A 16,435-nucleotide genomic window follows, 5' to 3' on the forward strand; every position below is an offset into this window, starting at 1 on the left:
CTTTCTGGTCCTGGTCCTGATACTGCAGTACTGGCACGTATTAAGAATGAACTACAGAAGCACCATCAAGAGAATCGTGGGCTTATTAAAGTTGTGAGGGATGCACTGAATGAATATGAATCCAAAATCACTGACCTTCGTGAAGCTCTGAACGATGCGACAGCTCAAGTCAAGCAGGCTGAAGGCTTAAACAGAGACAACACAGTTCTGTTAGAAGACATTAAGGTAATGTTGGGCATCAGGAGAAAAAAATTAAACCTCAGAAGATAAGAAGTGGTTTTGGTTGCTGCTTTTGACCTCACAAAGCCAAGCAGCACTAATTCTTTATGGACTTTCTTCAGGATCTCTTTCCATGTTCTAATGGGTGTGTGGACAAGTGTAAATGTGTGTTCTGCTGCTTATGGTCTCTTTGTGTGACCAGAACATGGCCCTGATGAGAGCAGGGAAGGACAGTCTCTGCCCAGCACTTCTTTCCAGCTGCCACTAGTGCTTTTGTTTTCTTTTCTAGACCAAATTCTTGATGCTGATGTATTTTTCATAGTAAGTTCTTCAAAGTGTTTAGCTTTAACAGCCGTGAAAGATGGGAGCAAAAATGGGTGCAATACTGTTAAATTATTTGGGATTAGTGTTCCACATAACAGCTTCTGAGGTCTCATCAGGACAAGGAACAGCTGTTATTACTGAGCAGTATTTAAATTTTACAGCTGGTAAAATACTACAAGAAATAAGTGCATGCTGCACTTATTTCTTGTACTATTCTCTTAATTGTGGCCTTGTTGAAATATATCACTGGTTTAGCACACTCATCTGAAGAAAAGATGAGTGTGCTAAACTCATGAGGGTACATGAATTTAGCACACTCATGTAAATCCTTGGTAAATCCTACTGCCAGCTAGATTAGGTTTGGGTTTGTTGTTTTGGTTTGGTTTTTTTAATTTCGGTTTCAAGATACGGCTTTTCCTGCCCCTTTTCATAACTCAATCACATGTTGTTCAACTTCTCATTTTTCCTCAGAAACAGATTGAGGAGACAAATGTGCAACAGAGTGGTGTCCTGGATATTCTGAACTCAGCCCGGTCTTCCCTGACACAGGCTAAGAGTGTACTTGGATTATTGCAGGAGAGCAAAGAGGTAAAGTTTAAGAGAAGGTAAAAAACCCCAATATCTTCTTGGAGATGAGGCTTATCTGAGCCAGTCAAGAAAGGAAGGATCCCACAGCCCATGCTGGATGCATAAGGAGTCTGCCTGCCTGCACAGGTTTCTGTAAGAGAAGCTTGTTGAGGGCTGTGATGTGTCTGAGGAAGACACTGAGCTGCAGATATCAGAATTTGGGAGAACATCTGTGAGAAGTGCCATAAGCAATTGTGTTATTCTTGTCTTTCTTTCTGGTTAATTGCTTTTAGCCACTGTCAGAGGGGCAAGATCCTAGGCTAGAAGGGTCTTTGCTCTGACTCAGCTTTTACGTAATGGGTCTGGAAGCATAATGTAATGACTCCAGTAACCTGCAGAATAAGTTGGAAGGGAATGTTTTTCCCTTTGGTCTCCTCAGGTGCAAGGTATCTGTACCACTAAAGTATACATGAACAAAATGAAACGTGTACAAATACAAATAAAATCCTATCTTTTAAAAAACAGGAATATGAAAGCCTGGCTGCTCAGCTGGATGGAGCAAGGAAGGACATGAATGAAAAAGTGGCAAATCTCTCATCAGCAAGCAAAGAACCACTGGTGGTGAGGGCCGAGGAACATGCCAAATCTTTGCAAGATTTGGCAAAACAACTGGAAGAGTATGTTGCCATTCCTGTAAATGAGTAATTCTTGTAGAGAACAAAAAAAGTGGTTGTAATGATCTGTAATTTCACTTGCTTTTATGACTGTTTGCAAAATTAGAGGGAAATTCAGTTGGTCTCTTTCTGCTTTTTCATGATGTACAGAAGTTTTCTTTTTCTCCAAAAACCACATCTTCCTGTTTTTTTCCTGGTTGTTTTCCCCTAGAAGTGTGAACTCACGTAATACTGTTTTATACTACTGTACTAACACTTCATTAACATCTTAATAGCAAGAGAAAATCCTCAAGTACAGAGTGGGAAGATGTTTAGCATATTTTTTGTAGAGTTATTTCAGGTACTCATACTCAGGGATGCTTATATGGTATCAAAGAATTGAGGCAAATTGAGTAAATAGCTGTCTTGGAAGTCTTCAGACATGCCTGCTCAGCACTACGGAGGAAAAGACCTCCATTGGTTTTCTCATCCTTCAAGGAATCTCCTAGAAAGGCAAAAATATTATAAACTTGATAGGAATCAAATGTGTCTCTCCATTATTTGTACTTTGCACTGGAATTATGAGAGGGGTTTTGGAGGCCTTCTGTGATCCATCAGAACAAAATGAAAAAGGTTAAGTCCTGGTTTACTTTTCCCTGTACAAATTGTTTGCATTTTGTCATTGCACCAACTGCAAAGTCTCAGAAAGTTAAATTCCAATTACCTAACAGCTGGAAAATTCTTGGGTAAAAAACCACATTTTCATTACTATTTTTGTTAGTTTTCAGTGTGATTTTTTTTTCAATTAAGAAGGCACTGTTCTCACAAATACAAGGCAGCTAGTACTAGACAGTTGTATAGTTCACAGGGAGTGGGTAGAAGAGATTTTGTGTGTTGTTTCTGATTCCAGAGCTGCTGTTCTGGCTCTTGGGGAAAACACAGAAGGTCTTGCTCGATGATCTGACATCTACAGTTCTCTGAATTCCTCTTAACTGAATGGTATTTGGAGGGCTGGTATTGAGGTGCCTTACTATTGCCCATATGCTTTGGTGAATTCTCTCCATCTTAATCATTTGAAGGCTGCTTTGGAGTCTCACAGCTGTGCTTTTCCATGTGCCTGAACTTATCCTGTCTTCTGAAGAGTCTTTCCACGTTGATCTATCTCCAAATTTGACATTTTTTGTAGAATGAAGTCACAGATCTAATTGAAAATAATTTTCTGTGTTGGTGTTACTTAGAAAATACCGAGTTCAGATCTGATTGGAATCCATCTCACAGCCTTGGAAGAAGGCTGCATTTTTCACCCTGTTTCCCACAGGATAAAGAACAGTGCCAGGAAGGACGAGTTGGTAGGCTGTGCTGTGGAAGCTTCTAGTGCCTATGACAATATTATTGGTGCCATCAAGGCAGCAGAGGAGGCAGCCAACCAAGCTGGGAAAGCAGCTGACTCAGCTTTGTCGGTAAGTATCAGTAAGTGGCCAAATCACAGTAAACTTGTTACAGCCAGGGGTCTATTTTCTTTAACTATCTCAGAGGCCCCAAAATCAAACACCTGTGTGTCTTGGCATACTTTGTTTTTCTGTGACCTTTTGTATGAGTTGCTGTTCTGCATGTTGATTAATTAGTCTTGGCTCAGCACTAACCAGGCCAATTACTGCCTTTCTGATGGGACTGCCCATATGAGTACTAACTGTTGCTTTCAGTGCAAAATAAAGAGATCTTACAAGGCAAGCCTGGTGATCACTGCAGGTGATTTCAGGCATTCTTTTACTCTGTATTACTAATACCCACAAGCTTTTCAGCAGAGATATAACATCCAAAAGCTGTATGTTGGTAATTTCCTCCTAATGCCTTAAAATCTGTCTGAAGATTGCTAAAGACCAAGGTTGTAGTATGCTTGAATTAACCTGGGTAGTTGTTGCTAAAGGTTATGTTCTTCAGATGAGATCTCAGTGGAGTCCTTTAAATTGGATTGGGCTCTCTCTTTTACTCTTTAAATTTTAATGCAATTATCAAGTTATCTTACAGTACCATGCTTCTGTTGTCAGACTGTGAAGAGAGAAGACCTATCAGGAAAGGCTGCAAGGTTAAAAACTGAGAGCAGTGCACTCATGGATCAAGCACAGGAGACTAAAAGGACATTGCAAGGTACTAAGAAAGAAGGTGGTACTAAAAATATTGGCACAGCATGAGAAACTTTCATTGAACCACAAATTCACATCTCAGCAAAGCCCTTCAGCACTTGTTCAATGAAAAAATGCGAGTTCCATTACAGTGGGACTTTTTGTCATAGTTATTTCCCATGGCAAAAGGGCAAGAAAGTAGATTTCTGGCTTCTGCTATGCTATACGCCTTTGCAGTCCTCCTGTCCAGCAAATTCTTTGCCTTGTGCTTGTTTTGCAGTGGACTCAATGCTCAGTGGCAGCATGAGCTGTGTAAGAGTATATACAAGTGCTGCAACACCATCTGTCTAACAGAAAATTGATATTTTTCTTTGGAATTCTCACGGGGCCTTCACTGTTTTGCAGCTATTGGTCCTAACCTGGAAGACCTAAAACAAAGACTTGATGTTGCTGATGGAAAGACAAATACACTGAAAGTTGATCTTGTCACTGCTCAAAACAATCTCGATGGGATAAACAGAGGTTTGTTACTTATGGATCACTTCTGGCCTGCCCCTTTTATCTGTTCCTGTAAGAATTTGCATGTTCATTTCTGTCTGTTTCAGATGACATTGACAGCATCATCACCAGTGCAAGGAGCATGGCAGAAGATGCCAACTCTGTCACCAACAGTGTGTTGGGTGAACTGGTCCCAATTGAAGCAGAAGTGGAAAGAATTAAGAGTAACTATGGAAGCACACAGAGTGCCAGCTTCAATAAAGCACTGATGGAGGCAAACAATTCAGGTATTGCAGGTGCTGTGAGGGACCTGCCAGATCACTGTAAGGGTGATCATGGCCAGTTTGAAGCAGGAGCTTTAATCACTCAAATGTTAGGCACGTACCCTAAGCTGGTGTTCTGAACTTCTTTTCTGGCCAGTAGAAAGGGACAGGCACAGCAGAAAGTGACTCAGGCCGTTCTGTGCTGTGTGTTGAAAGCTAGTGCCATCACTGGTCTCTAAAGATTTGGAGGCCAGTGGCTAATGGGGGGTCTCTGGGGTCAACACTGAGTGTGATCCAGTTCAACATCTTTATTAATGATCTGGATGGTAAGGCCGAGTGTGCCTCAGCACGTTTGCTCCTGACACTGAACTGGAAGGAGTGGCGGATAGACCAGAGGGTCATGCTGCCATCCAGACAAACCTCAACAGGCTGTGGAAATAAACTGCCAGGAACCTCTTGGACCTCCTCCAGCAAGGAGAAGTCCTGGACCTGAGGAGAAATAAACCCATGTACCATTATAGGCTGAGCAGGTGGCCAAGCTGGAAAAAAGCTTTGTAGGAAAAGACCTCAGGGTCCTGGTGGCATGAAGTTGAAGATGAGCCTGCAATGTGCCCCTGGGGTAAAAGGTTTAAACACAGGAGATTCCCTCTGAACGTGACAAAACAGTGCTTTTACTGTGAGGGTGACTGAGTACTGGCACAGTTGTCCAGAGAGGTTGTGTAGTCTCATCCTCAGGAATATTCAGCAGCCTGCCGAGACAAGTTCTGGGCTATTGGACCTAGGTGGCCCTGCTTGAACACAGAGGTTGGACCCTGACCTCCAGAGGTTTCTTCCAACCTCACCTATTCTGTTATTATGTGATTTTCTGCTGCATTGGCTAGAGAAGGGCCCTAGACTATTACCTTAGGCTACCTGTTCATTAACTGAAATTTGTGAAAAGGATTACACAAAGCCAGTGCTGAATACAAAATAAGGGACAATCACATGCCCAAACAACTTCATTTGACATCTTTTCAGCAGCTTTATCTGATAAAATCAAGTAAGAAGAAAACATTTGAAATAATATAAATACAAGAGCTAGTCCTGCATGGTATTACAGGATTGTAAGTCATCCCTGCAGTTACAAAACTAGTTTATAAGTCATATTTAGAAAAACAAAAGGTCTGGATTTCATTTTATTTGCCTTCTGCATCATTGGGTTGGAGATGAGAAATTGTTTCCTATTATAGTGAAAGTTGAAATACTCATCATATTTTCTTTTCTCTAAAATAAACCTGGCCAGATGCCATTAGACACTAGAAAACACTGCTGATTAGCAGCCTTGACATAAGAATATAATTCATGCCCTACTCAGTCAGGCCAGCAGTCTGCCTACCCCATTATTCACTCTGGCAGTAGGAGATGCTATGAGCCTGAGTCCTATCTGCTCTCCTTTATTCTCATTCTTATTCTCTCCTAGCATCCACAGCACTGGGTATTGATGTCATTAACCACATCACTGTTCTATTCAATACTTTTTTCTGGACCTTTACCTAAAACATTTTTGGAAGTGCTGATTCTGGCTGCTTCTGCAAACACCTTTGGCCAAAAATTTCAGGAGTACAATAACCTCTGTATAAACTGCTACTTTTAGTGAGAGCTTCCTAATATTGTAGGACCAGTCAAAACTGTTGTGTCATTACCCTGTCCACTGCTTTTTCTGATAATTGTGTGGTGATTCCATATTTTTGCATCTTGTTTTCCTCCTCTTTTTAATATCAACTATTTGCTTTCTTTCATTGCAGTAAAAAATTTGACAAACCAGCTTCCAGATCTGTTCAGCAAGATCAAGAGTATCAACCAACAGCTGATGCCAATCAGCAACATCTCTGAGAACATAAATCGTATAAGAGAGCTGATTCAGCAGGCAAGAGATGCTGCAAATAAGGTCTGTCCTGAGCATTGCAATCATGCTTGACCTCAGTGGTTTGGGTACACAACACTACTTTCATTCCTCTTTCTAAATAATTTTATTCCAATATGTGTGAAAGACCAGACATAAGTTTAATTCAACAGCACTACCCAGCAACCGAAGTAACTGGTGATGAGAAACACAATAATTCATACATAAAAATCACAGGATGCAGTAGCATCCTGCTACATCTTTCTCCCATTTGTTTTTTTTTCCCCAGGGCATCTCTGTAATACTTATTTGTACAGCAGCCTCTTGCCTTGCAAGGTACATTGTGGTGGCTTTGGCAGCAGGGACAGAGTTGGCTCTGCTGCTTAGAGACAGGGCTCTCCACCCATGCGTGGTCAACTGAAAGCTGATGCTGCCAAAGAAGTTGTGCAGCCCTGTGCTCTCATTGCCAGCTGCTCCAAAATGTTAGAAATTGGCTACTGGCACTTTATTAGACTGCCCTTTCTCGTTTAAGGAACTGCTGTAGTTGCTGAAGTGGTGGTGTGGTCTCAGGTACTGAGAACCATCCCTGAGATCATCACAAATAGCCTAGAGCTACAGTGAATAAGAGGAATCAGTGATTATGGTGTATTTAGCTGGAATAGGATGTGTCTTCATGATATCAGAGGTGCATTGTAATTCCCAACAGACAGTCAAGTCCAGCTAAGTGAAGCACCAGGATGTGTTTGTAGACATCTGAATAATTCATAGACTTGCTCTTCAGAGCTGCAGGGCACATCCTTCCCTGTCTGTGTATTGAAGGTAACAGTTACTTGACAGAGGCACAGTAAGGGTTGATTAATTGATGTCTGGAACAAAAAAGTGCTGTGTTAAGTATTGATAATACAGACTACTGCATTATCCACTCTGCTTCCTAATTATTTTGTTTGGTAGGATCAGAGTCCAAATCTGTGGTAATTAATTGTTGAAACATGACTAGGATGTGTAATGGGTTACTTTGCAATTAAACTCACCAGTGAAACAGGAGTGGTAGCAGCAGCCAGTTGTAACATACTCAACTTTGGTTTTCTTAACAGGTTGCTATTCCTATGAGGTTCAATGGCAGCTCTGGAGTAGAGGTTCGACCTCCAAGCAACCTTGAAGATCTGAAGGGCTATACCTCACTTTCCTTGTTCATCCAAAGACCTAAGAAAAGATCAGACACCCAGCAGAGGGCAAATAGGTTTGTCCTGTACCTGGGTAATAAAAATGTAGGTATATTTTGATATTTAATCTGATTTTAAGACCAGATATCATGTTTTGAGAAAAGGATGGGAAGTGATCTGTTCTGATTGAAGTTTGTAGCTACTCTTGGCCTATTTCTTTAAAATGGCATTTAAGTTATGGTAGAAGTGTTATTTTCATTCCTTCCCTAGCAAAGTAACTAACAAGTGGCTGAGCCTTGTCCTTTGATGCTTTCCTCTTTTGCTCCTTTGGAAGTTACTTCTCCATCATGGATACCATCACACATTCTTATCAGAGCTGTCAGTTTCTGCAGCAGTCAGCACAAACTCAGCCCAACTCCTGCCTCAGAGCTTTGCCTCTTTTCACTATATAAGTCACTGAGTTTCTCTTTTGGATAAAAAAAGTGATCATGCCAGTTTTAAAATTCAAACCCCTCAGCTCTTAATTTTTTGTCTTCTGAATATGCAGAATAAGGCAGACCTGCTTGTGCATTCAGGTTTGCTTAATCACCATCAAACATCTAAAAAAATTCCTGCATGTGATTTCTAGTCCTGTTATTTGACAGCAGCTGTATCTGTAGTAAGCCTTGTGCTTACACAGAAAGCTGTTCAGAAGTATTTGTTCTGCACTAGATTTCATCTTTTTATCCTCTGAATAACTAGCCAGGATATCTGTTGCAAGCATTTTAATGGTTACTTCTGAAATACAGCCTCTTGAACAAATAAAATGTGACTTTCTGGGGAAAATGCTCCCAAGTCACCTCAGCAGGAACCATTGTCCTTCCCTGAGTGTTGTTCTGAACGCCTTTTTTATGTCACAGGTGTTGAGTCTAATTCTTAGTAAAGGTGTCATGTTTTCATAGCTTTAGCTGGGAGATGTTACAAGTGAGAAAAATATTTTAGATACTGTTGTTACAAAAGCAAAAAGTCACACATGACTTTTCAGTTAATTTGTAAATATATTCATTGAATTAGTGTAACATATAGGATTACAATTTTTTTCTTCCCAAAACTGATTAACTTAATTCTCATCATTAGGTGGGTGGATTTCTTATGACTCATGCACAGCATGATGATGTCTCTGAGGAAGTGCTGCTGTATTTTACCTTATTTATTATTAATCATTTATTAATTATTATTTACTTGTTATTTTAGGCTTCCAAGGACTACATTGGTATGGCTGTGAAAGATGGTTACCTTACTTGTGTCTATAACCTGGGAGGTGGTGATGGAGAAGTGAGAGTGCAGTCACTGGTGACTCAGAGCAGCACTGAGGAAGCAGTTATGGATCAAGTTACATTTGAAAGGTATAAGACCCACAGTGTACAAAAATCATCTTGAAAACCTGCTAATAATGTCTTTTATCAGTGTGATGTGATATTCTGCCTGTTTTGGTTTTAGGATTTATCAGTATGCAAAGCTGAAGTACATCAAAGCAGCAACATCAATTTCTCCAGATTACGAAAGCCCTAGGAGTGCAAGCAGTGGAGACAGTGACCTGCTCCTCAATCTTGATCCCAGCAGTGTTGTCTTTTATGTTGGAGGATACCCACCAGATTTTAGGGTACAGAGTTTCTTAGTGTTTCAAAGAGATTTTGTGTTAATCATTCCATTGTTCCTACAAGTAAAGATGGGACCTAGCAGTCATTCAAAAGCATGTGTAAAAGTTTACCTATGTCAGTAGGAGTAGATGAGATGCAAGGAGATGCTACTTCCTACAGAATCTGCCTGGCTTGTACTATACTAGAGCTCAAAGAAGGGAGCATGATGATATTTCATTGCCAAGGAAAGCATGAAACCTGTCCAGCCCTGCTAAATACTGCTCCCAGTCCATGTCCATGTGACTCTACTTTAAATTGTGCTGCAGTACACCCAAGGTTGTATCAGATAATTTGGATATTCTATACAAGCATGTAGTATCTTTTTTTACTTATTTAGAATGTCATGTTCTGTGTCTTAATATTTGCAGTAAGTCTTAGCAGTTAGATAGCAATGTAAAATTTTGTTAGCTGATGTTGAAAAAGTGGTTTTAATGGCACTGTTTTGCAGCCTCCAGATAATCTCAACTATCCTCACTATGAAGGCTGCATTGAGTTAAACAGCCTAAATGAGCGTATTATCAGCCTTTACAACTTCAAGAGGACTTTTAATCTCAACACCACTGAAGTCCAACCCTGCAGAAGGTATGATATCACAGAAGTGTTTCACAGTGAAACACAGTGATTTTATCATTATGAATTCTTGTCTTTCACATCCAGAAGAATAACCACTAAATTGGTGCCTTTTTTCTAACTCTTGGTCATTATTACATTTCTTAGAAAAAATCCTCAGTAATGACATGGTTCACAGCTATGGTAATCTCAATCTGTTTAAATTTAAGTGTTATAAAATCCAGACCCAATTTGTAGACTAAAGTGTTCATTTGCTTTTTAAAGTAAGTATTACATTAAGTTAAAAAACTACAGTCATTAATGATTTCCTCTCTAAAGACCATTTGTGAATCTGATAGAATCCAGTGGAAGGTTTTCTCTCTACTTGGGCTAGATCAGAATTTGGCCCTATACCAAATACTTTAACTTAGGCTTTTTTAAAAGTATAATGGCAGTAAGTCCAAGTGGTAGAAGTTTGTGCTGACATACATTCACTCCTCTGACATTGAATTATTACAGGTATAAAGAGGAGACTGACCAAAGCTATTTTGAGGGCACTGGTTATGCCAGTATCACAATAGGAGAAAGAGTTGCCCAACAAGTACGGTACGAGCAGGCAATTGAGACGACTGCAGATGAAGGCATCGTGTTCTTTGCAGCAAATGGGGTAATGTGTGGAATGCTTCTGTCTGTTCTGTAGTGCAAGAACATCTTAAAAATCATACTTATTAAAGAACATATTAGATATAGTAATAACTGTAAGGAAATGTCCTAGAAGTGTTATTTTCATCTTGTGGGAAATTAGTAAATATTGCTGTATGTTTAATGTCAAATGGTTTAGTCTTAGGTAGCTTTGCAAGAAACAGGGAGTTGGACTTATGGGTCCCTTCCAGCTTGAGATATTCAATGATTCTACCATGGTTGCCAAATACTCACTTTGTCAAGGCTGAGTAAAAAATGATTCCAAGAAGCTCCTCCAGTAGGTCATGCAGAGAATTCAGAACTGGGGGCAGGAAGGGAGGAATGTAATATGGATCAAACCAACGTTGGAATATTGAAATCCTTCAAAACTGGAAGTGCACTCTTCCCAAATGTAGATGTGTGTGGAAACAGTAAGAAGGAATATAGAAGTGACATGATGACTTACACCTGTAAAGATGCTCAAAACCACAGTGCTGCTACTTATCTAATAATCTTGTAGGTATATTTGCAATCACTGGGACATATTCTGGATAATTTTTCAATGCTGTAAAAAGTCAGTAGACATCTGAAATGACACAAAGTCCTTCAGAGATTTGGAGCTGATAGCAGATCTGTTTATAATGGTTTAAAGTAATTATGATTGATTAGTACAAGTTTTAGGCTTTGTGTTATCCTTTCCCCAAAAAGCTTTCTAGAAGCAACTAGATAACCTCGTTAAAATTATTAATATGACAGTGAAATATATATCTGAAATAATGGCTGTTTAACTGTGTTGGTGGTTTTTTTATTTATTGCAGGATCAGTTCATCAGTGTGCTCATTAGAAATGGTCATACAGTTCTTAGATACAAACTTAACTCTGAAACTCCAGAAGAAGTAGAAGCCAGAAAAGCTGTAAATGATGGAACATATCAACAAGTATGTAATTTTAAAGAATCAAGGGATCGTTATTTGTAAAAATACACTTTAACTGAAACTGTCCCGTTGTAAAGTTTAGTTGTGGAGTTTTCCTTTTGTGTGAGGAAATCAAGTCACTGGACACTAGTTTGGATATGTGAAAATGAATCTTTCTCTTGACCTACTTTAATGTGAATAGTTAAGTTTTAACAGTGAAACCACCAAAGGAAAAATTTTCAGAGCAATGCTTTACATAAAGATAGTTGCGTGTAATGCAATTGTTTGCATTAGTTTTATATTTAGATTAGTGTTTTCACCACCTAAGGGTTTATTTCTTCAGGGTGGGCTGATATTTTTAGAGATTACTGTTTTGCAGTCTTTGTTGTTGCTTGTCTCCTTAGCTTCAGTCCAGCTCTTTTGTAGCACTACCAAAGTGAAATCATAAAGACATTGTTAAAAACCTTTGATTTCCTTGTTGATTAGTTCCCCTTTCCCATTAATATATTTCCAACTAAATAGTGTAAACTGAAGAAGGGTCTGCTGCAAGGAATCTGTATGCGTTACTGGGTTAAGTTACCTTAGGCCAGCTGGCTGACTTAACTTTTGTTTCAGGCACCAGCTTCTGAATCTTGAGCTATAAACACAAGACAGTATCTGAATCTTAGGGGAGGTGTACTTTTAGGGCAGTCTTTCAGACGAAAATAAAACCTCACCTTGTGTTGGAGAGTTGAACATTTTCCTTGCTTTGACTAAATGCCCAAAGCTTGCAAAGTACCTTTGAACTACTGCAGTTATCCTTGATTTAAGTCACTAGTAAAAAAAAGGGGGGAAAAAAACATCACTGTGTCCTACTCTCTGGGGGTTCTTTTAACCAGGTAAATGATTTTTGTTTCTGCCAAGTGAAGTGGGTCTCGTTATTCGTGTGTTTCAGATTAATTTGGTGTTTGACCGAAGAAACAAAGTTGTGTATGTCAGTCCTGGTATTAGAGCCAACATACAAGTCTTCAATTTCACTGAGTACTACCTAGGTGGAGTTCCATCTCTTCTACGGGAACGGTGAGTAACTATAAAAGAACTGTAATATACAGGCTTTGTAGGGAAACTCTATCTAAACTCTTTCCTTACACAATATCTTTCATGCTCTGTATAGACTATCTAATGTGATAGATGAAAAACAAAGTGTATAATGCATGATCATAATCTGTGAATTTTGGCTAATTTTTGGTGAGATCTTCGTTGTAGTTCCTCCTAAAGATTGGACTTGATTAGCATGAGAATGTATACACAAGAAAGTTTACTCTTGTTCTCTTTTTCTACTTCTTATATTGTCAGCATTTCTAGGTTTCTATAGTGGTGTGTGCTTTGAAATGCCAGGCTACTGAACTCTTTTTCCTTCTCCTCTCTGAAACCAGCTTTAATATATCCACACCTCCATTCCGGGGCTGCATGAAGAATGTGAAAAACCCAAGCACTGCATCTGTTGTTTTTGATAAGACTTTTGGTGTCAGCAAGAAATGTTCAGATGACTGGAAGGTAACTAATAAATCTCCTCAAAAACTTCTGCTGGAGTTCACAGACTGGTTTGTCTATAAATCCTGGACCATTATGTTTTGCTAAGATCAAAAATTATATTTGGTTAATATGTGATGGCAGTGAAAGAACCTGGATTGGGTGTGAAGATGTAGAAATAAAAGAGACACCGGCCCTATTGTGATAGCTTCTTACAGCACATAGTCCACCCTCTTATTTAATACTGTTTACAATTAAGTATTCATATTTACCATGTAAGCTTGTTGACTTCCAGTTGCTGTTATTGATTAGGCTGGAATACTTGTCTTTCACATCTACTCTGCATCTTTCCTCCTGCCATGGTGTTTACACTTCCTAATTAAATGACCTCTCAGCCTTTTTTTCTTGAAAGATCTTAACAGACTCTTCCATCAAATTCTCACATTCTAAGGCTCCACTCATCTGATTGTTTTGTAATTATTTTCTGTGCAGCCTTGAGTTTTGCCATGTTCTTTTTAAAATAGGACAACATGACATTTTGGTGCTGGCTTAACTAGTGCTGCATGGAGAGATTAAAACTATCTTTCTGTTTCTACTTCCTGCTGCTTACATGGTGCATGATCTCATTTGCCCTTTTTACTACAGTATTGCACGGAAAGTTTGTGCTTATTTTCTTTTACTTGTGGCATCTAAATCTTTCACAGAGTGATTTCTTCACAGACTATCTTTGCAGAGGATCTAATCTTCATTCTCTGTATCTGCAAAACTTTTCATGTATTAAAAAGTGTCCAGTGACTCACACAGTTTCAATTATGTAGCTCATCTGCACAGCTTCATAGGTGTGAACTATTCCTCCAGCTACTCAGTTTTGTGTCCTCAAACGTGCAGACTTTCAAAGCCACCATAGCCAGAGATGAGCAGCTCATTATTCTCAGCAAGCCTCCTCTCTCTTTTTAGAGAGCTTCTCAGACCATAGTTAATGCTGGTGAAGCCAACTCTGACAGTCTGTTCTGTACTGAAATAATGGTTTTTGAGGTTTGCCTTGTACTTGGTTTTGACTGGAGCTGATCACAATTATGTTGAGTGGGGCAGCTGTTGTCTCATATTGGCATTTCTTCTAATTAAAAGGAAAAATCACTGCAATCATTATTTTCTCTCTTTAAGCTTGTCAGATCTGCAGCTTTTTCCAAGGATGGAACATTGAGCCTGAGTGCAGCAAATTTCCCATTTCCGGAGGATTTCCAAGTTGGCTTTGGTTTTCAGACAACAGCTTCTACTGGAACACTCTTAAATTACAATCTACGGGTATGAAACACATTCAACTTAGCATATGTGATGGGTTTTATCTCTGAATCAGTCATTTCAGTTTGGGTCATAAGTCTCATGTAAATTCCTGTATTTTAAGGTAAGAAATGCCTTTTTTGAGTGTGGCATTGTTCATGTCATAGGTCAGAGAAATGCATTCTGGCAATTTCTTCACATGGCTAGCAAGCAGTTTGATGAGTAACAGAGCTTTGAACTAGAGCCTTCTGCAGAGTTGCTCACACACCTGACACCAACATCCCAGCAAGAAAATTGTTGCTTAATTTGCTATAAATTTTCTCAAGGAAAAATGGCACTCTGCCCACACAGAAATGTTTCCATGTCCAAATAGGCAGAGGAGAGGGATTGGTTCTGACTATGATCCCTCAGAAAGCAGGGAGGTTTAAGTAGAACCCATTCTGGATAACTGGCTCCTCTGCTTTTTGTAAAAATAAACAAGTATTTTAAATAAATGCTTGCTATTCAGAGTGCAGAGGTATTTTGAAATGGAAGCTATGCTCATCATGCAGAACTTGGTACACATCTGGTACTAGATGACTGAGAAATGCAGGTCTAGTGTAAGAAAATGTGTTTTCTACTGGCACCCACTGAGAGCTGTATTAATGGCAGTAGCAAGAACTACAGGCTTTTGCATTTATTTAGCTGATAATTTTGTGGGGTTCTTTTGTAGCCTGATGTTCTTTCCATCTTTCTGAGTCCTGGCTCTGTAACTGCAAAGATACGAGATAAGGAAGTTAAACTGGAAAAGAAGTATGAAGATGGCTCAGTGCATTATGTGACAGTAATGAAAATAGGCAACAGGTGAGTCCAGTTCTTCATCTAGTTATTATGTAGTGGGTGGAGAAAAGAAATTCAAATTTTGGGAGCCTAATTCTTTGGATAAACAGCTTAAAATGCTTCTAGCAGAGGATACCTAAATAATGAAGGGAAAGGAGATTTCCATTCTATGAATATGGACACTGGTACCTGTGATGTTTCAGCTGTACCCTACTATGCATTTCTTTTATAGGTTATATGAGTTTTGAATGGTTGTCTAGCTGGAGCTTTGGAGTCTTTGGGGCTCTTCTCCTTCCCATTAACCTTCATGTGTGTCCCCTGTAAAGGACCAGGGAAGAAGCAAATGCTGTGTCTGATTTTTCAATAATGATCTGTTATGCAGATATTAGATATTAGAAGAGACAATTTACTGAAAAGCTCCTAAATCATAGTGATTGCTGTGTAATGCATGAAATTACATAAGTGTTTGTTGAAGTGGAAAGTTTGGAATGGTTTGCTATAACTTTGGGTTATTGTAACTTAATACTGTCTGTTTCATTTTGACACAATGACTTAAATCCTGTTCCATAGTTGACAATGAGAGATTTTTCATGAATTTCCGTTACACCAGGATTTCACTGTAGGACTGAAGTACAAACTTCAACTCTTCCTCATTATCTAATATGGAAAGCAGAGCAATTTCACAGGAGTCAATAAGCACATACTGAAAAAGTCCCAGAACTAAGCTAATGGAGCTCTAGCATAATCGCAATGTAACAAGGAAACACATCTGTCAAATGGTTCTTTTTATATATATATATATATATATATATATATAATTTCATTTCCTAATTATTTCTTTATATATCATGCTTATTTTCTTTCACTTTTTTCAGAGTACATCTGATGGTTGATGATGAGTCAAAAGCAGTTGACTCTTCCAGGTCATCAAACTCACAGGAATCAAACAGACCTATAAAATTTGGTGGAAATAATTTTGAAGGTTGCATCTCAAACATCTTCATTGAAAGGTATTTGGCCTAGAAAAAAATACTGTTCATGTATTGTGGCCTGTTCTTCTTCTTAAATCATATTAAAATTACATTTTGTTAAAATGCTTTTCTTCTACATGTGTGAAGCCTTCATGAATGCATAACATTGCTGCCCTCAAATACTCTTTCATTCAGGTATATTATACATGGGATTCAGTTATAATTAAATCTGCCATTCAGATGTAAAGGAATTTTAGTTTCAGTCATACCTGTTTAGCAGTCTTTTAGCCAAAGAATGAACTCTGCAGAGTGAATTGGATATGTCCCAATAAGGCAT

The 16,435-nt window shown here is 38.9% G+C and overlaps 1 protein-coding gene across 4 annotated transcripts in view; it reads left to right on the plus strand.

Moving 5' to 3' along the window:
* The window catches only part of LAMA3 (laminin subunit alpha 3), a 106,827-nt gene that overhangs the window by 84,065 nt on the left and 6,327 nt on the right, over positions 1 to 16,435 (plus strand). For all 4 annotated transcript variants that reach the window (XM_074549629.1, XM_074549638.1, XM_074549646.1 and 1 more), the window contains 19 exons: positions 29 to 225; positions 1,015 to 1,131; positions 1,636 to 1,787; positions 3,082 to 3,223; positions 3,812 to 3,911; positions 4,292 to 4,408; positions 4,492 to 4,671; positions 6,432 to 6,574; positions 7,624 to 7,797; positions 8,926 to 9,077; positions 9,172 to 9,334; positions 9,820 to 9,953; positions 10,440 to 10,587; positions 11,420 to 11,539; positions 12,450 to 12,574; positions 12,931 to 13,051; positions 14,192 to 14,332; positions 15,021 to 15,151; positions 16,003 to 16,137. In XM_074549629.1, coding sequence (XP_074405730.1) covers positions 29 to 225; positions 1,015 to 1,131; positions 1,636 to 1,787; positions 3,082 to 3,223; positions 3,812 to 3,911; positions 4,292 to 4,408; positions 4,492 to 4,671; positions 6,432 to 6,574; positions 7,624 to 7,797; positions 8,926 to 9,077; positions 9,172 to 9,334; positions 9,820 to 9,953; positions 10,440 to 10,587; positions 11,420 to 11,539; positions 12,450 to 12,574; positions 12,931 to 13,051; positions 14,192 to 14,332; positions 15,021 to 15,151; positions 16,003 to 16,137 — 2,692 coding nt within the window. The remainder of the gene's footprint in view (positions 1 to 28; positions 226 to 1,014; positions 1,132 to 1,635; positions 1,788 to 3,081; positions 3,224 to 3,811; positions 3,912 to 4,291; positions 4,409 to 4,491; positions 4,672 to 6,431; positions 6,575 to 7,623; positions 7,798 to 8,925; positions 9,078 to 9,171; positions 9,335 to 9,819; positions 9,954 to 10,439; positions 10,588 to 11,419; positions 11,540 to 12,449; positions 12,575 to 12,930; positions 13,052 to 14,191; positions 14,333 to 15,020; positions 15,152 to 16,002; positions 16,138 to 16,435) is intronic.

This window comes from Zonotrichia albicollis, chromosome 1 (assembly GCF_047830755.1).
Source record: "Zonotrichia albicollis isolate bZonAlb1 chromosome 1, bZonAlb1.hap1, whole genome shotgun sequence".
NCBI classification, from domain to species: Eukaryota; Metazoa; Chordata; class Aves; order Passeriformes; family Passerellidae; genus Zonotrichia; species Zonotrichia albicollis.